The sequence below is a fragment of the Camelina sativa genome, chromosome 9, assembly GCF_000633955.1.
Source record: "Camelina sativa cultivar DH55 chromosome 9, Cs, whole genome shotgun sequence".
Lineage (NCBI taxonomy): Eukaryota > Viridiplantae > Streptophyta > Magnoliopsida > Brassicales > Brassicaceae > Camelina > Camelina sativa.
Window position 1 is genome coordinate 34,061,507 of NC_025693.1, and position 24,451 is coordinate 34,085,957.

At 34.2% G+C, this 24,451-nt stretch overlaps 8 protein-coding genes across 9 annotated transcripts in view; 5 read left to right on the forward strand and 3 right to left on the reverse strand.

Moving 5' to 3' along the window:
• The window catches only part of LOC104713978 (CHD3-type chromatin-remodeling factor PICKLE-like), an 11,866-nt gene extending 10,140 nt beyond the window's left edge, over window positions 1-1,726 (forward strand). The window contains exons 29-31 of the mRNA XM_019229585.1: window positions 792-924; window positions 998-1,071; window positions 1,152-1,726. Coding sequence (XP_019085130.1) covers window positions 792-924; window positions 998-1,071; window positions 1,152-1,367 — 423 coding nt within the window. The 3' untranslated portion in view covers window positions 1,368-1,726. The remainder of the gene's footprint in view (window positions 1-791; window positions 925-997; window positions 1,072-1,151) is intronic.
• Window positions 2,385-5,500, reverse strand: LOC104713979 (two-component response regulator ARR12-like). The gene is made up of 6 exons (XM_010431206.2): window positions 5,142-5,500; window positions 4,554-4,706; window positions 3,992-4,363; window positions 3,819-3,895; window positions 2,697-3,722; window positions 2,385-2,604 (listed from the first exon to the last, which is right to left on the reverse strand). The coding sequence occupies exons 1-6, from the start codon at window positions 5,266-5,268 to the stop codon at window positions 2,530-2,532; spliced, it is 1,830 nt and encodes a 609-aa protein (XP_010429508.1). The 5' UTR covers window positions 5,269-5,500; the 3' UTR covers window positions 2,385-2,529.
• On the forward strand, window positions 9,460-9,919 carry LOC104713981 (putative defensin-like protein 298). Its single transcript, XM_010431207.1, has 2 exons — window positions 9,460-9,566; window positions 9,654-9,919. Exons 1-2 carry the CDS (start codon window positions 9,518-9,520, stop codon window positions 9,917-9,919), a joined length of 315 nt encoding a protein of 104 aa, XP_010429509.1. The 5' UTR covers window positions 9,460-9,517.
• Window positions 11,414-13,104, forward strand: LOC104713982 (deSI-like protein At4g17486). The gene is made up of 3 exons (XM_010431208.1): window positions 11,414-11,821; window positions 12,128-12,415; window positions 12,496-13,104. The coding sequence occupies exons 1-3, from the start codon at window positions 11,683-11,685 to the stop codon at window positions 12,789-12,791; spliced, it is 723 nt and encodes a 240-aa protein (XP_010429510.1). The 5' UTR covers window positions 11,414-11,682; the 3' UTR covers window positions 12,792-13,104.
• LOC104713983 lies at window positions 14,455-16,322 on the reverse strand. Of its 2 annotated transcripts, XM_010431211.1 has the most exons (2): window positions 15,413-16,322; window positions 14,455-14,856 (listed from the first exon to the last, which is right to left on the reverse strand). In XM_010431211.1, exons 1-2 carry the CDS (start codon window positions 16,254-16,256, stop codon window positions 14,639-14,641), a joined length of 1,062 nt encoding a protein of 353 aa, XP_010429513.1. In that variant the 5' UTR covers window positions 16,257-16,322; the 3' UTR covers window positions 14,455-14,638. The 2 variants fall into 2 exon arrangements, with proteins under 2 accessions (XP_010429513.1, XP_010429511.1); XM_010431209.1 differs by lacking the exon at window positions 14,455-14,856 and having other exon boundaries at window positions 15,024-16,322.
• On the forward strand, window positions 17,606-18,307 carry LOC104713984 (60S ribosomal protein L39-1). Its single transcript, XM_010431212.2, has 3 exons — window positions 17,606-17,704; window positions 17,833-17,936; window positions 18,029-18,307. The coding sequence occupies exons 1-3, from the start codon at window positions 17,702-17,704 to the stop codon at window positions 18,075-18,077; spliced, it is 156 nt and encodes a 51-aa protein (XP_010429514.1). The 5' UTR covers window positions 17,606-17,701; the 3' UTR covers window positions 18,078-18,307.
• LOC109126592 lies at window positions 19,541-20,092 on the forward strand. Its single transcript, XM_019230279.1, has one exon. It carries the CDS (start codon window positions 19,641-19,643, stop codon window positions 19,863-19,865), a length of 225 nt encoding a protein of 74 aa, XP_019085824.1. The 5' UTR covers window positions 19,541-19,640; the 3' UTR covers window positions 19,866-20,092.
• LOC104713985 (probable receptor-like protein kinase At1g80640) lies at window positions 20,570-23,595 on the reverse strand. Its single transcript, XM_019229770.1, is given in 11 exon segments — window positions 20,570-20,861; window positions 20,864-20,936; window positions 21,102-21,191; window positions 21,275-21,393; window positions 21,575-21,677; window positions 21,766-21,862; window positions 21,960-22,023; window positions 22,157-22,289; window positions 22,370-22,632; window positions 22,739-22,903; window positions 23,205-23,595. Coding segments are annotated over 11 exon segments (1,314 nt in total). The 5' UTR covers window positions 23,359-23,595; the 3' UTR covers window positions 20,570-20,808.

Below are 24,451 nucleotides of genomic sequence, written 5' to 3' on the forward strand. Positions count from 1 at the left end.
TAGAAATAAAGGAAGCTGCCTTTTCGAACCTATTGTAGAATTTTCTTTTTGTTGTCGTTTTGTTTCTTAAGCTTATCGCCCCGAAGTTTTGATCCTGTGGTGATTATGTTCTTTTTGGTGCTCTTGCCTGACAGGTGAAATTTGTAGAAGACCATCCAACGAAACCTCTTTTCCCCTCCCGCATCCTTGAAAGATTCCCAGGACTGAGAAGTGGAAAAATTTGGAAGGAGGAACATGACAAGACAATGATACGTGCTGTTTTAAAGTATGAACCTGCACCACTGTTCTCACCGAATAGTTTTCTTTTCTCATGATATTCCATTACGTGCTTACATGTTCTTTTCCTTCACTGGAAATTTGAATCTTTAGGCATGGGTACGGACGATGGCAAGCTATTGTTGATGACAAAGAGTTGGGGATCCAAGAGCTTATCTGCAAAGAATTGAACTTCCCTCACATAAGTTTGTCTGCTGCTGAACAAGCTGGCTTGCAGGGGCAGAATGGTAGTGGAAACACCAATCCGGGAGCACAGACTAACCAGAATCCTGGAAGCGGTAATACTGGGAACAATAATGCTTCTGCTGATGGGGCCCAAGTAAACTCGATGTTCTACTATCGGGACATGCAGAGGCGACTTGTTGAGTTTGTGAAAAAGCGAGTCCTACTTTTGGAGAAGGCGTTGAATTATGAATACGCAGAGGAGTATTATGTATGTTGTGTTGATCTGCAGTATTGGTTATTCACATGTCTTGCACTGAGTTGTTTAACTTTGATTGAATCTCTGGTCGCAGGGACTTGGTGGCTCATCATCTATTCGTGCTGAAGAGCCCGAAGCTGAACCAAAGGTCGCTGACACAGTGGGAGTTAGCTTTATTGAGGTCGATGATGAAATGCTTGATGGACTTCCCAAGACTGATCCCATCAGTAAGTTCCATGACATGTTTCTTTATTTAACGAGTTGTTGGATCTAATGTGAGCTCTCTAAATCTCGCTGCAGCTTCAGAAGAAATGATGGCGGCTGCTGTTGACAACAACCAGGCGCGGGTTGAAATAGCTCAACATTATAACCAGGTAAGCTGTGTTTATTTTTGGTTGGAAAGTTAATGTCTTGAACCGGTATATTTTACTCTAATCTCTCTGCGGTTATCCAGATGTGCAAAGATTTTGATGAGAACGCTCGTGAGTCAGTCCAAGCATATGTAAACAACCAACCACCAAGTAGCAAGCTAAGTGAGAGCTTCCGTTCACTCGAATCTATCAGTGGTAACATAAGCACAATCCTTTCGGCTCCATCTGATCAATCGAAGTCACATGAAAGCGACACCAAGCCAGACCTAAACAATGTTGAGATGAAGGAGACGGCCTAAGAAACAAAACCGTTGAGAGGCAGCGTCGATCTGAATGTGGTGGAGGGAGAGGAGATCATTGGAGAAGCTAGTGGCAATGCTGATGAGAAAATGGAAGACGCAAAAGAAGAAGAGAAACCACAGAACATGGTCGTGGATTGACTCAACTGGTAAAGTATCTAAAGATTCAAGACCAAAGGGGTCATGAAGTAGGAACTGTTGTTATTGTCTTTTATTAAGTTATGATGTATGGACTTATTCTTCCTTGTCTAAGATTCAGATCCTCAGATCTAGTTTCTGCTTATGCAATATTTGAGAAACATTTAGGCTAACTTTGATATTGTTAATGTTTATCTATTTTTAGAAAGTTGTTCCTGCTCCAAAGTTCCAGTCATGAAACTGCAGTTTCTCATTGTAGGACTAAGGTTGGAACTAAGGTTGGATTCAAATTGTTAGTTTTTGTCTCTAATTCTGTACTACGCAAAAGTCGTTTTGGTATGGATCTCAAGCTTCTTAACAGTGCGCATTGTTCCAAATAAAGTTCGGTAATCCAGTAAACATTGTCTGTTTTGGTTTTGGTTTAATGATACAAATGTTTGAATTCTGTATATTTTAGTTACTACTGTTTGTTCAAATTATCAAAAAAAAAAAACGAATTACTGTGTTCTGGTTCGTCCCATATTTAGATTTTTTTTTCAATCATACCAAACTCAATCATCAAAACAGAACTAAATGATGTCAAGTCGTTAACATACACATATAACACAGCAATGTTATAATAATGCAAACGTGGGTTGACCTTAAAAATAATGGCTTTTGAGTGTACGAAGGAATCTCAATTGCTTTAAAATTCGTCATCATCACTTTATCTTGAATAACAATCATTCACCTTTTTAGACTTTTTCTTATAGGGGGTGATGATCTATGAGTTGTTTCTTCATAGGCCTCGTGAAATTTATATATTTATTTATATTTTTATTAACAAATACAAAAACTACAGAGCAATACAAAGAGACAAACTATATATTAAAATAAGAATTTATGAATTATTTTCTTTATTATTTCTTCGTAGGAGTCCTAATTGCTAGAACCAGTGGGAAAACAAATAGTTTACAGTATCAATACACAAAAAGATGAGAAAAGAAAGAGACAAAAGCAATCACAAGATGAGATGCATGTTCTCTCATATGCATGTTCTGAGTGAACTAAAGCCACCGTATCCCATATCTCCTCCAGACAATTCTCCCTGGCTCTGTTCCTGTCATTCACAATGTTAAGTTAAGTATTCACACAATCTCACAGATCATATCAGAATGCTTTCTATTTGGACAAAGCTTTTTAATGTCACACCTGCTTCATTGTGGAGTTGACTATATCATCTAAGGAACCAGCATCTGCAACCATGAATCCACCACTCTGTAACTTCTGCTGCCCCACGACGAACCCTTCCTTCGGGTTACTACTCAACATAGCAGCATCAGTGGTTGGACCGTAGTTGCCTGATTGTCTCATCTGCAATGAATCATAAAAGACTCCAGGTTGCCCATTTGCATTTGAATCAAAATCTGTGTTTCTGCTGAAAGCTCCCGGATTTGTTGTATCTAAGGCTGGAGGACTCAATGTACTGGCAGCAGAGTCACAGAATGGTATAGAGTAGCTTGATGACACGTTGTTCCATTCCAAAGGGTCAGGTCTAGCATGCGGTAACGGAGAGACATTGAACTGATGATGGATGCTATTACTGGTCTGGGGAGGAGGAAGATTCGATGAGGATACAGCGTTTGACCAATGCTCCACACGTTTATTGATCTGGTGTCCAGGGAAGCCTGAAGGAGATGCTTGTGGGTGACCTTCTAGAACCACGAGATTGTTATTAGGAGCACGTATGAGTGAGTTTTGTTGTGTAGAGAAGGTAGGAAAAGCCATGGAGCTCCCAGCAATGCTCTTGTTATTATTGTTCATATTTCTAATATTGTTGTTGTTGTTTGCCTGAAGCTGGTCGAATTCTAAAGGCATTGGCAACCCTTGAAGTATGTTTCCCCCATCACTGTGATTAAGAGGAAGTGAAGAGACATGGTGAAACTTTCCGAGATCATTTTGGTTTTGCAAGAACATTCCTGCAGGAGGAGAAGAAAGGTTGCGGACACCGATACCCGAAGGACTATTAAGTCGGCCAAGAATCCCATTTGAAGGGAAAGGTCTCATTCCGGGAGTCCCACCATGGAACTGACCGGATCCAACAGGGGTTGGCCGGTGGTGGAAACCGTCAAGTCCATTGAGAGAAGAAGTCATTTGCAAAAAATGTAAGTCTGAGTTTGCCATAATAGCTTGTTGGTTAGTCACACCACTGATCCTCTTCAAGTAAAGGCGAAATTTCTGCAGCCACAGCAAACAAAAGAATAAAGCTTTCGCGGTTTAAAAACAAAACTTCAGTGTTAAACATTTAAAGAGACATGAAAGATTCATTGTAACCTGAAGATGACTAGCCACATTTTCTCTAGTGAGCTTCTCAACATTCATCAGATCCAAAATCTTTTTAGGCATTGCCTCTTCAATCAAAACAACACACACAAAAACAAACATTAAAACCAGCAATATACAGAGTGTTTGGTAACAAACCAATCAAGTCACATTAATAAGCTTACTCTCATATCCCAATTGGTTAACAGCTGCAACAAATTTCTTATGCAGCTCAACCGTCCAAACAACACGTTGCTTCTTCTGAGCTGATGAATCATCGTTATCATCTCTTTCCTCATCTTCTTCTTCATTATACTGATCTTTACGTTTCCTATTGGCTCTCCCATTGTTCTGATCTGAATTCCCACCACCTTCATTGCCTGATCCATCTCTCTTCTCACCAACATTATTATTATTACTCCCACGGCTCTTACTTCTCACCACATGTTGCCATATGTTCTTCAGCTCCTCAATACGAACCGGTTTCAGTAGATAGTCACAAGCACCATGAGTAACTCCTTTCATCACATACTTTGGATCGCTATGCACAGACAACACTACAGAGTTAAAAACAACAAGACATCATCATCATCATCATCATCATAAAAACCAAAACCAAGTCTAAAGATCAAAGCTTTACAAGAAATGAGGTACAAAAATCAAAACTTTTTTCCTGTAGTCATTAAGGAGAAAAAAAAATGATGAAATTAAAAATAAGAGAAAAATTAGAAATAATAATTGACTTACTTATGACAGGTAGGTCCATTTCAAGACCAACAAGCTCAAGGAGTTTGAAACCATCCATGTCAGGCATGTCAACATCACTAATAACCAGATCAAACTTGTTCTTGTTCTCTCTCAATAACTCTAAAGCCTTTTGTGCTTGGTTCGTCGTTGTAACTGCAGCAGCAGCAGAGTCATAAAGTCTCAGTTTTTAAGTTTAAAAAGACAAAATTTTCAATTCTCTCTCCCTCTGTGACACACACATGTAGCATAATTAAGATTTGAGTAGATCAGACACACAAAATGGGATTGAGAAATGCCAAAATCTTACAAAAATCTAAAAATTGAATCATTTTGTAGATTTTGTTTTTTGTGTGTCTAGACATACATGTAGTTAGGTAGATAGAGCTATTTTGAATCACCACCTTTTCTTTTAAAGATTCCACATATATGTGGTCGGTCAAACAAAACACAAATCCAAAAACAAAAAAAAACAGATCAAGAAAACAATTAAAATCCAAACTGAATCTTAACCAAAAAAAAGAACAGATCCAAGAAAAAAAGAAAACAAAAATGGGTCAAATCAAGAAATAGAAAGAGAGAGAGAGGAACCATGGTAGTGGCAGCGACGAAGCAAAGTTTCAAGGATTTTGAGACAAGTCTGGTCATCATCAACAGCAAGAACTCTCATTCCTACAGGAAACTGATCCAAAGCTTCGAAATTTTGTTCCACAGTCATCTTTTCAACACACCCACAAACGAAATTTTTTTTCTTTTTTGGCAAAAGTGTTCAAGAGAGAGAGAGAGAGAAAGTGGGAATTTCTTTTTTTTGGGTTTGATGTGCAAGAACGTCGACGAAACAATGACTCAAATGAATAGGTCTAGAAAGAGAGTAATGAGAGAGTAGTATATAATATTTAGATTTAGAGAGAGAGAAAAGATTTTTTTTTTTTCCAGCAGAGTAAAAAAAGGAATCTTATTAAGCTATCTATAAATGGCTATGAGAAACTGTGTGTGATCATCTTCTTTAGACTAAGCCAAATCCACTTTTTCTGCAATTTTTTATTTATTTATTATTTTTTTAATAATCTTTTGTTCTTTTATTACAAATAATAAAACAGAAACTCAGAAAGAATCTTTGAAACATAACCAAAAATATAAAACCGAACCGGAAAATGAATATGTTTTGGTTGTATTCTTGTATTTGTTTAAACACAGTACTCAAATGTACCCAAAATATATCTGAAAAAATCTTCTAATTACTCAATAAAAAATATAGAATGTTCGAGTTTATAATTGTAATTTTTTATTTGAATTATTACAAGTATAACAAATATTTTTAAATATGTAATTATATTATGAATAGTTTCACAAAAATATCACTTAAGACCGAAATGGTAACCATATACAATATTGTTCACTAGTCACCCTTCGGGTTTAGTTACTGAACCGGAATCAGTATCATTCCATCTAGTCTTAACAAATAAAACATTAGTATTTTTTAACTTTTCTGCAGCTAAATTGTGCTAAAATTAAAAACCAGTAAAGATGGGAAAGTGTTTTAAGAAGAAGATTTGGTTTAATCTCATTTATATCGCATCATTACTGTGGAGATACATTTTGATTCTTGTTAATCTAGGATTGTCCAACTGTTAAACGGACGAACGAAATTAAATTATTTTCCAAAAATGTAATAACTGTTAAATACTTGTCGTAGCATTTGTTTCAAATTTATACCGATTCGTACGATTACTCTAACGGGTGTCGTATACTTTTGGATTAAAAAAAATATTGGGGTGTTTGATCAAAAGAAAAATTATTAATATTCTTTATAGTATCACTTTTTTTTTAATCCCAAAGACTAATATTCTGGGGCCGGGATAAACCATGTTAAAACCATGCTAATGCTACTCGAACGCAGGTGGCAGGACTTTACTCTCTTTACCACTGAACCAAAACGACTTGGTTTAGTATCACTTTTAATAATCGATAGTATCAATATTTCTCGTACCAAAATTTGAAGTGATGTTAAGTTTTTAGTTAAATTCAAATCATTTCCTCAAAATGCCCAAATTTTAATATTATTAATAATATATGTTATAATTTTTGTATTTTAGCTATAATGTTAAAAATATTTAGCATATTTAATAACGTTAGATAACATAATCATCATATGATTCATCATCCACTATCAGTGTAACCTTTTTAAGTATCCCGCAGCTCTCCAAAGTTGTCCGACTTCAGTCTCTAATTCCCATTAATAAACATGAAAGTTACATTTCATTAAAATACTATTTATTTTTCTCCTCTTTTCCTAGCAAAAGAAAACTCTTATGCAAAATCCTGACTATTATCAATCATACAAATATACTTTGTATATGCATGAATGTATACATATATGCATGCATGAATGTATGTACGTATGCATGTTATTCATGGGTTGTTGAATATAAAACCCGGAAATCTATTTGGATTGAAATAAATTTTACATTGACATCTTGTTTATCAATCATATAGTCCATAAACATAAGCTAGTTCAATTATTGTAATATTTTATACTATTCAATGATACAAGAAAAAACCAAAGTTTATTTTAGATGTTGGCCAGCGATGATTCTTTGTGTTGGGCCCCAACTCCCAATGATCTCAGCCTTCAAGTTTGGTGGATGCAAAATAAGAACCCAATCAATTATTAACTCCAAAAATGAACTGATGAAAAAGTTTGTAAATTGGGTTTGTGTGTGCGTATGTGTTTATATATCTATCTATTTATACATATGTCAGAGTTTTTGCTTTAGGCAGCAATTTAAGTTGGGCCGTTCCTGATCAAGAAAATAGTCTTGTGATTTGAGTGTATACATGTGTTTTATATAGTTTTTATCATCTAAAATCTAAATTTCAAATCAAAACTTGAGCCAAGCTGAAGAAAATATGACTCAAAAAATGGCAAGTGTGATATGCCTTGAGTCACTTCTTTGTCCGAACTTGATATGCCTGATCGAGCGAGGTGTGGTACACCTTAAGACGTGTAGATAAGTCTCTAGAGATTATCTCCAGGTTTCCAAATATGATATTGAGGTGCACCTAGATGATCAAAGAAATAGAAACAATCCTTAAATGGCTTCGTGCTGATCCTCGGGTGACTTCGGGTCGGACCATATGTTGAGTGGATCTTCAGTGTTTTGGGCACCTTAATGGATCAACGAGATGGGCTGGTTTACTCTTTGGTTGTTGGGATGAAATACACCTTGCTAAGCAATCTGGTCTCGTACGAATGGTGCGTCAACATGTCCGTCAATAGGTACGTCAGTTTCGGTTTTGAGACGTGTATCATCAGTTAAGCGTTGAGTTTTTAAGATCAGTTAATTCTGTTCATGGCGTAAATTCTTGATTGATGTTGTGTCAAGTACGGAGAAGAAAGAAAAAAAAAAATTTAGGAGGTTAATAGTAGTAAATTAGTACACACGGTTAAATATTATTGGTGTTGCTATTATCAAGCTAAAAAGACTCGTTTCATATTTTCAAAATTATAGTGACATGATTCGAGAAAGCAGCAAAGTCTGAGGTTGTACAAGTTGTAGAGGCTATAGATATAGAAGCTGAATAACTTGTGAAAGAGAAGATGATCAATAGAAAAACGAAGTATTTGGATGTAGTTTCAGAAAAGTTGAGGATATGAAATTATCAATGAAGGAAGATATTAAAATTAATTACTTCTTCACACTCATAGATGAAGCTCTAGTTTCTTTTGTGTCAAGGTTTGAGCAATTTCAAAGGCATGGACAAACTTTTGGATTTATGTTCAATGTAAAGAAATTAACATATGCAAGTGATGAAAATTTGATGGCATCATGTGTGAACTTTGAATCATCCCTTAAACATGGTGAACACTCTGACATATAANCATAAAATCGATTAGAAACATAGCTTGATTCCTATCAAATTGTAACAAATGAACAGNTGATTATGAACTAAACGTTTTACGAGAAGTATTACCAAATGAAGTTAAGAAACCTATTGATGTGGTACATCTTTTGGAATAATGGAAGGTTTCTGAATTGAAGTGGTTAATTAAGTTTCTGAATAGAAACTTATTGTTGATCATTCTAGTGTCAATTTCTTCTGCCGCGAGAAGCTTTATAAGCTGAAATGATAGAAAATTCTGTGAGCTATACTGTGTCAAAGATAGATTGATTGGGTTAGCCATATTATCAATCGAGAGAGAAATGCTTAAAAAGATCGGCTAGGTGACTTAAATGGATGATTTTACCGCAAAAATGCAAGAAGGATAATATCTATTCAGTGTTTTTATTTCAAATGTTGTTTACCACGTGGTTCAGACTTATGTGTTTGTTTTGTTTTGGTTTTGTTTTGGGTTTGTTTTGATGTCTTATATTTTGTAATTTTCAACTGTTTGTTTTCTTTGAAGTTGTATAAAAAATTGTTGGAACTATGTATGATTCAAATAGCTTTTGATAAATGCGAGGGAGGAACTTATCTTAAGTAGGGCGTTTATATCAGTGTTTTTAAAAAATGTTTTACAGGAAAATTGGAAATAAAAAACAAATATTTAAATAGGTTTAAAATGTTTAAGAAACTAAGTTTTTTTTTTTAATAATTATTTTACAGGAAAGTTGGAAATAAAAAGTAAATATTTAAAAATTTGTCTATTTATGCATAATATATTTCTATGCATTCTATGAACAAATTTTGGAATGGTATCTTTTCTATTGATATTTTTCTTTTTCTTTTTTGGTTTTTAAGGTATTGTACCAAAATTATTATTGAATTGACAATCTAGTCAATGTTTTGATATTCAACATATAAAATTAGTCAACACACCAGTTAAGTTGCCTTTCATGCTTCAGACACACAATATAAAAATATTGTCACCCACAACCTTTGTAAACATTATCAAACAAATATTTTAAAATAATAAAAAAAAAATCTTAAACTTTAAATTAATAAACACGAGATTTCAAGTTAAGATGGCATCAAAGGCAACATTGCTCATTTTGTTCGCTCTCTTTCTTTCATGTAAGTCTTGATTTCTTTCATGTTTTATATACATAAAATCGATTAGAAACATAGCTTGATTCCTATCAAATTGTAACAAATGAACAGATACCTTGTTGGCGAGTATTCCAAGTGTTGAAGCTCAGTTGATAGTTCCATGCAAGACAACAGAGCAGTGCAAATCAATTCGATGTTCGAACGGAAGCGCGCAATGTGTGAACAAACAATGCCAATGTCCGAGCGTCAAACAGATTTATTCGATGAATGTTAAGACTGCTGTGTCATGTAAGATGGTCTCTGATTGTTTTGCGTCTCCTCAATGCCCGGATGGTTTACGTGCTTGCATTGGAGGCAAATGTATTTGTTTGCCTTAGCATGTTCAATTTATGTATCGTAATATATCCAAAATTAATTATTTAAATTTAAGTTTGATCTATTAAATTTAATTATTTAAAGTTAAATTTAATAAGTCCGACCAGCCGGTCTGGTCCGGGTTTTAAAACATTGCTTATGAGGGATCTATTTATACATTTGGCTTTTTACAAAACTTTAATCAAGTAATTTGATAAATGACAAAACATATGTTTTAGTTCGTAAATCTTCTTTCTTAAATCTCACACACTCAATAAGTTTTGTGGGGCAGTATTTGCATCGGTAGTAATGATTAAACGAGAGTTGAGAAGAGTCACTCGTGATTTCTTTTTATATTTTTCACAAATAATCTTATTTTTTAAAATTTTTGATGAAATGTTAATATTTATTTAGATTTTTTAAAACTTATGTACGATGTACCATTATATATACATTAAATTTTTCGGGTTATTGTTAATTGAAATCTTATTGTCTTCCAATTGTTTGTTTTTTAATATTCTCAATTGTATTCATAGTTCATTTTCTCTCATCCTTAATGAATAAAATAGTTAGGTAAAAGATATATATATAAAAAAATATTTCATTATCATTGATTTGTTTCAAGTTTAAATAAAAAAAAATTCCAAACGCAATCGCCCGCAACCGCAAACGCTTGTGGGAAGCAACTTTTAGAATTTAGTGATTTGAAGCGGTTGGGAGCGATTTGGAGCGATTGGAAGCGATTTGTGTGATTGGTACCAATCGTTATCAACCGCTACCACCCACAAACGCAGCGTTTACGAGAGGTAGCGGGAGAACCAATCAACACCTTAGTTAATGGTTATGGTTGATACAATTTAAAAATATATTTATGGTTAACAGTTATGATATTTAACTGGTTTATATGTTTACGGATCAGTTACGGCTTGAATACGATCCGATTATGGTCCGAAATACAGTTACATTTTATTTTGGGTATGCCTAGACTAGTAGCCTAGTTACACAACCAAATGAAGCTTATCTATATAAATATATATTATTTTATTTTAGTTAAACAAAATACACATAAATATCTAATTTGTACCTTTTTCATGTATCTAATATTATTTTTATATTTCTTAACTTCTTTATTAGATTATATACTATAAAATACAGAATTTGTTTTTTTTAATTGTTTTACTTTTTAATTTAATTTTGATTTATTTTTTAAATAAAATATTATATGGAAGATTTTGATTGGTTGAGAATGGGGAGGTGTACCTAAGTATGTTTTTTCATAAATATCTAATTTGTATTTCTTCCATGTATCTAAAATTATTTTTAATTTCTTAACTTTTAATTAGATTATATCCTATAAAAATACAAAATACATTGTAATTTTCAAATTTATTACCTTTAAAGCCCAAAACAGCCAAAACATAAATGCAAATGGACGAGTGGCACTGAAAAACAGATAAAAATATCTTTACCGTATTTAATATAAATACCAGATCGATGCAGTGAATTAACAGAAACGTATGGTAAAGTAGAGAAAGCAAACAAGTGCTAAAAAGAACAACACAACATACGCCTTTTTGCTTTAAGCCCCCCAATATTGTTGTCTTTCTCAGAAACTTCATAAACAGTTGAGAGGAAGAAGAAGATGAAACGACGAAGAGCCCTTTAAATAAAGTCTCAATCTTTAAAAATCCAAGATCTGCCCTTTCTAATAGAAAGTTTCTATCTCCGGTTCTTAAAGTTTCCCGATCTTGTGATGTATTGAAGAACCGGAGAAAGAGAGAGAGAGATGTTGTGCTTCAAAGGTTCGGTTAGGCGGAAGAAGCAATCCGGTTCTGTTCCGGTTTATCTGAATGTCTACGATCTAACCCCTATGAATGCTTACGGTTATTGGCTTGGACTTGGTGTCTTTCATTCTGGTGTTGAAGGTTAGTTCAATTTTGTTTTCTGGGTTTTGGCCTTTTTTTTGTTTCGAATCTACTTTTTTGGTTGCTAAAGAATGTGACTTTTTGGTTTTTTGAAACTTTAGATTTGTTGAGAATTGACTTTGGTTCTTCTCTGAATTGACTAAAGAGTATACCAAAGTCTCAAAGTTTTGATTTTTATGATTACAGAACAATACTTTGATTTGTTCCTTGTGCTTTATGAATTGTAGAATGTTCTATTGCTTAGATGATCAAATAGAGTATTGTAATGGACTAAGTTTATGTGTTATGTAATGTTTTTGTATGTAGTTCATGGAGTTGAATATGCATTTGGAGCACATGAATCTTCAAACACAGGTATATTTGAAGTGGAGCCAAAGAAGTGTCCTGGTTTCACGTTTAGGAAATCGATTCTTGTCGGGAAAACAGATTTGGTTGCCAAAGAAGTCCGAGTCTATATGGAGAAACTAGCTCAAGAGTATCAAGGAAACAAGTACCATCTCATCACAAGAAACTGCAACCATTTTTGCAATGAAGTTTGTGTTAAACTTACTCAGAAATCGATTCCTAGATGGGTCAACCGACTTGCTCGCTTAGGTAAACCAATCATACTGAATTATATGTAATGTGTAAGAAAGATCATCAAGTAATGCAAAAGGTTATGTTTTTTTGTGTAGGGGTTCTTTGCAACTGTGTGTTACCACCGCGTTTAAACGAGGCAAAAGTGAGGCGGGTAGGAAAAGGAGAGCTTTCGGAAAGTGAGAAGAAGAAGCTAAGAAACCGAACACGATCAGGTCCATTACTCTTGTCTTCTTCGTCTTCATCGACACCTGATAATCATCGTCCACACAGTCGAGGAAAATCAACTGGTAACCAACCTTCTTCTTCTTTTTCTTCTTCATCGGGTTCAAAGAAAAATCAAAGACCTAGAGGTCAAGACCAGAAGTCGCCAAGCGTAAGCGTCAAGACTTGATTCTTTATTTTAACATTTAATTATTGTTTATGATAAGGACGAAAAAATGTGTAAAGACAAAAGAAAGAAAAAACAGAGGAAAATGCCAAGCAAAGTATCAATCATACATGGGCATGCTCGTGCTTTTGTTCTCAAAGACCATGTTTTTAAAAAACCTTTTTGGGTGTGTAGTAGATCTTTTCTTTCTTGGTACAATTGCTTATAGGAGACAGAGAGGTTATAAGTTATGTACAAAAAGAACAATGATTCATATATTTTTCTTTGTTTGATCACTCATTGGAGTTTCTTTATTCCAAAGTTTTAAACACATTGACTCTCTTTGTGGTCATTTTTTTTTTGGTATCTCAATGGACAATGGATGACGAAAATGATAATGAAATGTTAATGGTGCCTGTATATAAAATTCCTTGATGTATCTTGTATTTAGATGTTGCTTATTAGTTTCTGCTTAGTTCTTTCTTAGGCTTTAATTTTCCTCAAATTAAGTTGTTTGATTTAACTAAAACACGCAATCATCTAAATAATGTTATAATTATATCTCTTTCGTTCTTGAAAATGTTACAAAAACTAAAGATTAACATCGATATTAGCGAGGATGTTTATATGAGAACAAACAATATAATCTGCATCATGATGGATTTGTTTGTAATGATGTCTTAATGCCATGGTGGTTGACTGGTTGTTGTCCTTTCTTTGGTTTTCAGATTTCAATAAAGTAAACAAGAAACAATTATCATTTTTCCACATATGGTAGATTTACTGACTGAACAATTATTAGAAGAATTATTATTAGAAGAATCTCATATATAGGATACAGACCGATTGGTCCTCTCATCATACCGACCGGTCAGCAGGATTCCGACGTTGATTTGGAATACTATTTTATTTCTCACTTCTTCAATAAACCTCAAAATAAAAATTAACATAGATTGTTGGCAAAAATAAAAAATAACATAGATTTATGTCTTTGTAGTGATGAATATATGTCCAACTATAAGATATACTAGGTTTTTACACGTGAATTTATTTAGTATATTATCTTATAAAAACTTTAAATTACGAATAAGACAAAAAAAATATTTCAAATACACAACTAAAAATTATAAAAATTAAGTGTGTTTAAAAATCAAATCTAATCAAAAGAATCATGAATCAATTTTTTGTTTTCTCATATTTAATTGAACGCCACCACTTATAGATGTCTTAGACCATCTCCATTGTATTTCTCTATTTTTTTCTCTAAAATAGAGTACTCAAAAATAGAGCACTGTTTTCCTCCAATGTATTACTCTATTTTTACCTCTATAATAGAGTTAGTGTAAAAAAATAAAGGTGAGAATAGAGTTGCTCTATATATAGAGCAATCCTATTATTTTCTCTATTTTAGAGTAAAATATAGAGTAGGATTGAAGCAAATGTTGCTTTATAATAGAGATTTGACTCTGAAATAGAGTGGGGTTGGAGATGCTCTTAGGGAAATTCAAGTATCCAACCAAGAATTACATCTTTAAAAATTGAATCATATTTTTAATTAGGGGATTGCAAAATAGGAAGAGGCTAAAACTGCCTTCACTGGAGAAAAAAATATGAATCATTCTTCAAATTGTAGATTTGATCAATTATTAAAGGATTAAACAAAACAAATATTAGTCTCACCCCAAAATTAGACCAATCAAAAAAATTTCGAAGTTTGACCTATAAACCCTTTGGTCTTTGTAAATACATAACAAATCAAAGTTTTCTTGTCAAAGATTATAAAACTCTGATTCTTACACACTTTCGTATATCCTCTTATCCAATTCATTGATCTATATACAAAAGAATTAATGATAAAAATGATTTTCTTCTTACTTTCTCCAAGCGTAGATAACCAAAGAGAACCAACTCTTACACCCAAAGCTCCTCTCATCTTCCTCTCTACAACTAGACCACTCCATCACAGAAGACAACCGAGAAGAAGACCAATGACCATACGAAGTCGCCCAAAACGACGGTATTTGAGAGTTCTCCTTCCGCAAAACAACGTTGTCTCTTACTCGCTTGTTCATCATCAACGCGTCGTTTCCTTCAACCTCTTGGTTCTCAAACCGTAGNCTTTTAATGACTTTATAAAACTCTTAATCCAATAACACTATATTTATCAAGATTTTAGATAACTTTTTACAAATCCACAACCAATAACACCAAATTTTTAAAGAGTTTTTAAAACTCTTGATTGAATAACAACATATTTTACCTAACTTTTAAAGTCATTAAAATTCTTTCTAAATCCTAAACCAAACTAATATCAAAGTTTTCTTGTCAAAGAGTATAAAACTCTGATTCTTACACACTTTCGTGTACCCTCATATCCAGTTGATTGATCTATATACAAAAGAAAAAATGATAAAAATGATTTTCTTCTTACTTTCTCCAAGCGTATATCACCAAAGAGAACCAACTCTTACATCCGAAGCTCCTCTCATCTTCCTCTCTACAACTAGACCACTCCATCACAGAAGACATCCGAGAAGAAGGCCAATGACCATACGACGTCGCCCAAAACGACGGTGTTCGAGAGTTCTCCTTCCGCAAAACAACGTTGTCCCTTACTCGCTTGTTCATCATCAACGCGTCGTTTCCTTCAACCTCTTGGTTCTCAAACCGTAGTAAGAACACCGCGGGTGTCTTATCCGGTTTAACCTTATCCTTGTCACCAAAAAGCCAGTTGTACACATCCCACGATATTTGTATCGTCACACCATCGATCACTATCTTTGTGTTCCCTCTACATTTCCATTGAAGCTGATTAATCTTTAAAACACTCTTATTATCTACGCTAAACCGAAGACTAGCATCGTCGATAACAACCTTAACGTCTATGCTAATGTCTCTTAGTTTTCCTTGGATCTTGATTTTCGTAGAGTAAACTCTGTTTCCAAACAGATTCTCTTTCTTGGACACCAAGACTTGTCTCCTCGGCCTCTCTTTCTCGTTTCCATCGCCAACGAGAAGACCCACTTCGCCTGATACAATAACAGCTACGTAAAACCCGGATTCAGGATCAGGTCCTAGTCCAAATCTTGCATGAGTCAGGTCCCATACGATTCGAATATCGGGTTTTCGAGATATCTTCTTGGATCCATGTTTTCTCCAGAAGGTCAAGGGCTTGACTTCGAGCCGGAAAGTGAAGGGAACGGAGTGGCGGTAGCAATCTGGAGAGTGAAGATAGCAATTTACGGAGTTGCATGAGTAGAAATGAAGGTGGAGAGAGCGACGGAGGAAGGCTTGAGACCATGTGAGGAAGAAAACACCGACGTTTGTGTGGTAATGGCAAGTGGTGGTAGGATTCGGAAGGTCACCGGAGGAGAAATATGACGGCGATGGAGCAGACGACGGTAGATCATCGTTTGTGGCGGTGGCGGAAGGATGGAAACAAGCGGATAAAGGGGAGGAGCCACCACGACCAAGAGCAGATATTTTCATTTTAGGTCTCTTCAAATCTGAACTGAACTACTTGGTTGATCTATTATACACGCACATGCATTAAAAAAAAACACTTATTATTTTATATGGGTATGTCATATATGACTAGTTTGATAGTATATACTATACTTGAGGTTGCTTGGCTTATGTGTCTGAAAATGAGTTGTCATGTTGTGAAATTCAAAAGAGTGGGTCAAGTCGACAAATTGAAAGCAACTTTGTATATAAATGTTGTAGACCAAAACAGACATTCATTGATATCTCGTGCCGGTTTTCACATTATCTTTAATCTTCAAGTTCAATTCTTTGAATGTCACTTGACTTTTCCTTTATAGTATTAGTTTTTTTTTTTTTTTTTTTTTTTACGTATTTGGCCACAGTGAAAGCTACCATTTTGTACAAAAATGGTATAGACAAATAGAATATCTTGTTAAAGCTCTTATTAGTTCTGTGCTTTAGGATCAAAGTATGCAATATTTAATCGCTGACAGTATATTAAACCTTTTAATTTGACACATGAATAATTTGTGGACTGATCTTAAGATATGAACCCACATAAACTATGGTAAACTTATTATTTGATTGTCATGCATGCTTAATTTGTTATTTTACCCTTGGTTTGTTTGATTTTGAATGGCTCCTTTTAGGGTTCCAGCTAAGAAAAGAAAATGGTTTGAAAATGTACAACTACAAAATAAAATATAGAAAAGTACACAAATTCACTGCGAGATTGGTGCATTACTCGCTGCTTTTTGTTTTATGCCAAGGCAGTCCAAAAAATGTGATTGACTCCTGAGCTTTCATTCTCCAATCATTCACAACTTACAAAATTGTTTATTAGTCACTGATATATAAAAGAAAAAAAAAACTAGAAGAATATTTGAAAAATAATTTTATTAACTTTTTTTTTTAACTAAAATTTTATTTTTCACATCACAAGCAATTAATAATTATTGCACGTTAATGGAAATTGAAGTTGAACATTTTGTAGGTTATGTTCATACAAAAAAAATGGTTAGACGGAATCTTTAATTAAACATTTACAATTGATCATAAAGCCATTAATTGATTATCAGATCAAAACTTTTAACCATTGTATATGAAACATGCCATTTTGGTTATCGTACTATTCTCTTAACAAATTCGAAAATCTGACCGAACCTATTGAAACGATCTAACCAAACCATCCAATGGTCGATATTCAAATCGGCCCAATTTCAAAATCAAATGATGCTTAGAAAAATGGGCCTATGTGGACTTGAACCCAAAATCAAATGATGCTTAGAAAAATAGGCTTATGTGGCCCAATCAAAAACTTTCTAACCCTAAAATCTCGTCGCCGTATAAAATCTCACCGCCACCACATTTACAAGCTTCTTCTCCAGATTTAGGGTTTCTCTTTCGTTTCGGCTCGGTTCCAGAAGCTAGATCGCAAAAGCTTCAAGATGGTAAGTCCATCTCTCATCTACTTCAATCTTAGTCTCCGCTGTCTTCTATTTTCAATTTTAGTATCAAAATGTTACGAAAAGTTCGAAACTTTGAATCATTTTGATGATCTCTTCATTATGTGAAACAGCCGTCGCACAAGACGTTCATGATCAAGAAGAAGCTTGGGAAGAAGATGAGGCAAAACAGGCCTATCCCTCACTGGATTCGTCTCCGTACCGACAACACCATCAGGTTTTGTAAACGAATTTTGTAGCTTTTGTATTTTTTGATCGATGGGTTTAGGGTGGAATTAGTGAAATCTTATGTGGGTTTGGTTTTTGTAGGTACAATGCTAAGCGTAGGCATTGGCGCAGAACCAAGCTTGGATTCTAAGTGGGTACTGTTGCTTATTGTGAAAGCTTTGATCTTTTCTATAAAGACTTGGTTTTTTTTTCTTTCAGTTTTGATTGTGTGACAGTATTACATTGTTCACATTTGTGTAAGACTTTCTTTAAATCATTTTATGTTTCCGAATCATTGGTTTAAAGAGTACTCGTTGTAGTAACATTGTGGTTTTCACTAGTTTGAAGATTTGGAAATGACTTTTTTGTTATCTTGTTTTATTCATTGGTCTCAGTCAGTAGGATCAAGTTTGTCTTTGTATGAAATCTATTATGATTATCTTAGGTAACTTAAGATGTGTAGGTTACTGTAGATTTTGAGGTTTACAGAAGTGCAGATGAAGGGAGACGAATGTGTTTGGTGCTTATGATCAAATTGTGTATGCAATCTTATCATTTTGGTAATTTGATAACTAATTGTGTTTCTTTGAGGCTTGAGATAATTGAGTATGATGCTATCGATCTTCACCTATTATAGATTCATTTCCTAGGTTCCTTTCTCTTCTGGTTGCGATAAGACATCAACGTAAGTGAACACAATTGAAATAGATTTAGGTAGTCTTGTGCATTTGGCACTGTCCTTAATCACTCGAACCATAAGAATTACTAGGATACTTGACCTTGATTACTTGTTGGGTAAATGTAAAACTGTAATCTACGTAATATTATATATTATATATATGCTTTATTTTCCGACTTCTATATTGTAAAAAAATTATTATAGGTTTTGTGCGACCTTCACTCTTGTGGGTTGTTAGTAATCTCAATTGACAAAATGGATTTTTGTATAAATTAGTTAAAATCGGGCTTTGTTAAAAGTATTAGTATAAAAAAACACAACAGTTAACCCAAAAAGCACTGAGGCATTAGAGAGTTCATATGTTACAATTGTCATTTTGTTGTATAAGTATACAAAACACAATGGTTAACACAAAATGCGACGAGGTATTTTGGAGTTCAATTGTTAGGTTTGACCTATATTTTAATCCAAGTGTACCCATTTCTTGCTTTTGTCAGCTATATGCCTATATGTGTTTTTGCTTCCATTGCTTTTGTGTTCTCACCGTCGCTATTGACTGTTGGCCTAGCGATTCTGATGCAACATTCTTCATAAAGTCTAAAAGAGGATTTCTTATAAAAAGGATGACGTTATTGTAGTTTCTTCTAATGTTTGATTGCTTACATAATAATAGTTGAAAAACAGATCAACCCACCAAAATACAACATCGTTGATTAAACGTTTCTTAAAATTTATACGCAAAAGTTGAACTCAAGACATTACCACTCAGAGTAGTATAACAAGGAACAAGTCAATATTCTAAAAAGCATCATTTTAAGTTGACAAAACATACCAATTTAGCATCATTCAAATCAATTCACTCTGTTTCTCTATATATAGATATTACACATATAGATGTGTACATATATAGCTAGTTCCATCAACATTTTCTTCTTTCATTTTCATACTTTCCCTTCTTACCCAAAGTACATTTTGATATATAACCTTCGTGTCATAGTTCAACGTTTTAACCACTAAACCTTATTCAACTAAAGGATGTGGAGATTCATTTTGGTGATGTGTCTTCTAGCTTTGCTCGGAAGGGGAAGCTCGGGGAGGCTGCCGATATGGGAGAAGGATTTGGGACGATTGTACGGTTTACAGAACAAGCTTCAACGAGGTCCGGTTCCTCCATCAGAACCATCTCTATGCCACAATAAACTAAACCATCTTACTCATCCAGAGGTTTACTCTTCCCAAACTTACGTTCTTTGCCCATGATCATGCTTATTCCATCGTTGCCAAACTTATTGCATCATTGACAATGATGGTCAATGATCAAATTCCATTTGTTATTTTCTTTATCTTTGCTCAAACTTGTTTCATAGATGTATGAATCTATGACCTTTTGATCCGACTAATCCAGAATCTAGAGGCGTATGACACAATATATGTTATTTTGTTTTTCAACAAGCAATATTGTATTGGACTTGAATCTAGATGATGATACCAATTTCAAGTCAGTTCGAATTCGAATCAGATCGATCAAACTTTTATCATGCTAGATTGAAGTAATTTGTTTTCGAATATATGAATTTATGAAACCATGTTAAGTTTCCACATTTTTTCATAACCACAAAATTAAGGGGGATGTATTGAAACCATGATTTTTGAAGATTTGATGGGATTTAGAAAATTTGGAATTTTGAAAGATTCTAGGGAAGTTGATATGATTTATTGTAAAATTCTTTCAAATCCCACATAAAACCATGAGATTTGGATTTCTCTATTTTTAACTAAACAAATCCCATCTAAATCCTCCAGAATCTCAAAAATCATTAAAATCCAAATCCACAAACTATTTTGAATAACACTGGATTTTAAAGTAGATTTTTAAATCATCAGTTCAATAACAGTAGATTTTAATAGACTTTTTAAAATACATGATTGAATAACATAGGATTTGTAAGTTTCACACAAATTACTTGAAATGTCAAGTTGAATACACCCCCCTAAGACATGTGATATATAAACAATTTACAAATTTTTATAAAAATACATAGATGTAATTATAGAACCCAACAACCCGGAAATTAAAACTTCTATTCTCGCATTCTTACCCCCAAACTTTGAGATGAGCGAATCACAACCCTGTACAAAAATAAAAAGAGGTAAAAGATCTCACTCATCAAAACGGATTTGGATTTTTGGTGTCCGATTTCAATCATCTTGTTAACCGGAGAGTCCCTCCTAGCTCAACTGGAACCAGTGGAACAGTGAATGAAGAACATCGGTTATCAACGGCCTGTAACTCGGTTCTGGCTGCACGCATAGCACCGCCATGGCTGCTACCTGCGAAAGTATTTAACAGCCTTGATTCAGTAATCTACAAACTATTTGCAATCTCACCGGTTTTACATCAGAAAACCATGAATTCAAAGCCTAACTATTGAAGCAACATTCGAGTTTAGTCACAAACAAAATGGACTTTAAACCGGTTCTATCTTAAGACCGAACCTGGTATAAGTGCTTGAGATCCATTGTATCTTTTATAACCGAATCAACAATGTTTGGAAGCTTGGATCTATCAGTAAGTTGTGGCATTGCCTGCACCATGCATCAACCACACACTTTATATATCACAAACCGATTCGTTTTGTATAACGTTGTTAAACCGTATAATAACATACCCAAGTCACAAGAGACTGGCATTGAGCTGGAGTCAACTTCTCAACCGGCCGTCTACCCAACAAAAGTTCAAGCAGAACCACCCCAAATGCATAAACATCACTCTTATCTGTCAGTTTACCTAACACACATATATCCAAAATCAAACAGTTCTTTTCATCACAAAACGATTATTTAAGCTGAAATGTTAATGAATCCATGAGAAAGTGAGACTAGTACTCACATGATGAATTATTTACGTGCTACACAACTAACCAAAGATATAAGAACTGTGTCAGGGAATAAAGAGTGAACATAGTTACCGTCTAGGAGATATTCCGGGGCAACATAACCAAGTGTCCCAGATAGTTTAATGTTGGCCTTGCCATGCTCATCAAGCGATACAGCAAGCCCAAAATCTGAAATCTGCATTTTTTGTAACGAAACAGTAGTTTTACACTAAAACAAGAACCAATATCTAATTTAACAACATTCCAAAAGACGATGTATTAACCTTGGCGTTGAAGGAAGAATCAAGAAGAATATTCGAAGATTTCAAATCCCTGTGGATAATTGGTGGACGACAATGCTCATGGAGATACTCTAGTCCTCTGCGATCAAAACAGAGCAAAATCGGTTTACAGAATAAAAACCGAGATTAACCGATGAGAATACCGGTCAAGGAGTTGAAAAGTGTCGGCTATTTACCTAGCTGTATCAAGAGCAATCTTCATACGCATGTGCCATGTTAGAGCTGATCCACCAGAAGGCCCTAAGACATTAATTATATAGATAAAACTAATCAATCATGATTATTAATTCATATAATCATTTTTTCCTTTTTTTTTTTTTACAATACATTTGGGTTAAATAAGATCATACATATGAGAGAACATGTTTATTACCATGTAACTGCTCATCTAAGGATCCTTTCTCCATGAGCTCATAAACTAGAAAACTCGAGTTGATTTCACTTGCTGAACCCAACAATGAGATAACGTTCGCGTGCTTGATCTTGCTTAACAAGTCAACTTCATTCTGAGATCTCCAAGAATCAGAGATTTACAAAGTAATCAGAAGCTGAAACAGGACATATTTAGGTTTATATTTATTTTTACCTGAAATTCACGTTTCGCTTCTTGGCTAACGTTTTGGATCTTCTTGACCGCTGCTTTTGTGTTGTTGTCCAGACAAGCCTTGTAAACGCATCCGAAACCGCCTTGTCCGATTACGTTACTCTCTTTAAAACCGCCTGTTGCTTTCTCAAGCGTCTTGATATCGAAACACTGAACATAACCCTTGTTGATAGATGTTCTCCTCTGAGTTTTAATCGAGCTGAGTCGTCTCATAAACAAGGAAAATGAATTCCCAGTCTCAGGATCTTCATTTTTAAAAACATTGCACAAAAGATCAATACACATAATCTCAAACAAACTTGAAATCAACAGTATACACTCTAAATGATTTATTAATTAGTGATTCATTACCTGAATTATTATTGATGGATTTGGGAGATTGGTTCTTGCGATAAAACCAGAAGCCAAAACAGAACAAGATTACAAGGCCAAGGGAAGAGAAACTGATTATGAGACCAATCAGAAGTTTCTTACGAGCATCAAATCTGTCATCTTCACCACTTCCCATTTGAATTCCTGAAAACACAATTGATTCGGTTTCAGTTGTCAAGTATCTCAAGTATAGTTCTTGAAATTCTAAATCAAACCAATGTTTCTAAATTCAAGAATGAATTTCAGATAAGAATTACATTTCCAATTAAAATAAAAACAAAAAGACAAGAAGAGAGTAGCTCATAAATAGCATTTAATTTTTTTTTTTAAACAAAATTATCTTTTTTTTTTTTTTTTCGAAACTCGAGGACGCATAGATCAAATCAAGAAACCAAGAAATTTTTATTAAATAAAAAATGAAATGAAGTCAACGAAGAAATAATACCAGGAGAGAATGTAGCCATGGAAGAGTAAACAGGAGCTAGAGAAGGGTTTGAAGCAGAAACAGTAATGAAGATGATCATAAGAAGAAGAAGAAGAAGAAGGTCTCTCATTATTGTTTTTTTGCTGAAAAAAGAAAAGTTTCTGATGGGTTTCATTCTAAAGACTTTTTTTTTTTTTTTTTTGGGGTTTAAAGAGATTCTTGAGAAAGCGAAGAGTGAACGAACTATCGCTTTCTTCTCTCGCTGTCTTCTTGAAATCTCTCTTTTATGGCAAATAAAGGAGGGAAAGAGAAAGGTGTCTTTTCAAAAAGAGTTGATATTTTTTTTTTCCTTTCTCTACCATTAATATATAACAAAGAAATGAAAGTGATGAACAAAAGAAGGAAAGTTTTGGGCGTAGAACACACATATTATTTTCTTTGCTATTGAAAAGGTTAAAACTCGATTATTAATTGATTTTTTGAGAAATTAGAGCTTGTGGCCTTGAGCTTTGGTATTAGGCCTGGGCATTCGGTTTAAACGGGTTAAACGGTTCGGTTTAATCGGTTTTCTGAAATTTCGGTTATCTAAAAATCTTACCGAAATAACCCGAATTAAATTTCGGTTCGGGTTATTCGGTAATCGGGTTATTCGGGTCGGTTTTCGAGTTTTAAATCAATTCCGAATTGAATCGATATATTTTCTATTTCGGTTAATATTAACCGAAATACACCAAAATAAAGTTAATGGGCTCAATAAAAACAAATCTATATACAAACTGGTTAGAAACCCAATTAACAAAATTTTACAATAAACAAAATGACAGGCCCAACACATTAACAATTAGGGTTTTCGATACATTGCTCATGGTGAGCCAGCGGCAGGAACGGCGACGGCGATGCGAACCACGATGACAGCAAAGGCGACGGTAAACTTCCCTTTCTATCTTCGAGATGAGATTCAATTGTTGGACTGGAAGGACAAGGTCATGCTATAGTTCACAGGCGCAAACTACAGATCTACGAAAGAAAAAGAGAAGTAAATCACAAACTGAATCAATAAATCACTAACTGAATCAATAAATGACACAATAAGAGAGGTTCGAGACCATGTGAGATGCATACCTTGGGTGCCAATTCTTCGGCTATGTAATCGGGTTGGACGTGAGTCTGCTCAATATCCATTTGTGGTACAAGAAGAACAAAGAAGAAGGATTGAAACGATGGCTTCAAGTGGTAAGAAGAACAAAGAAGAAGAAGTAAAAGGAGGA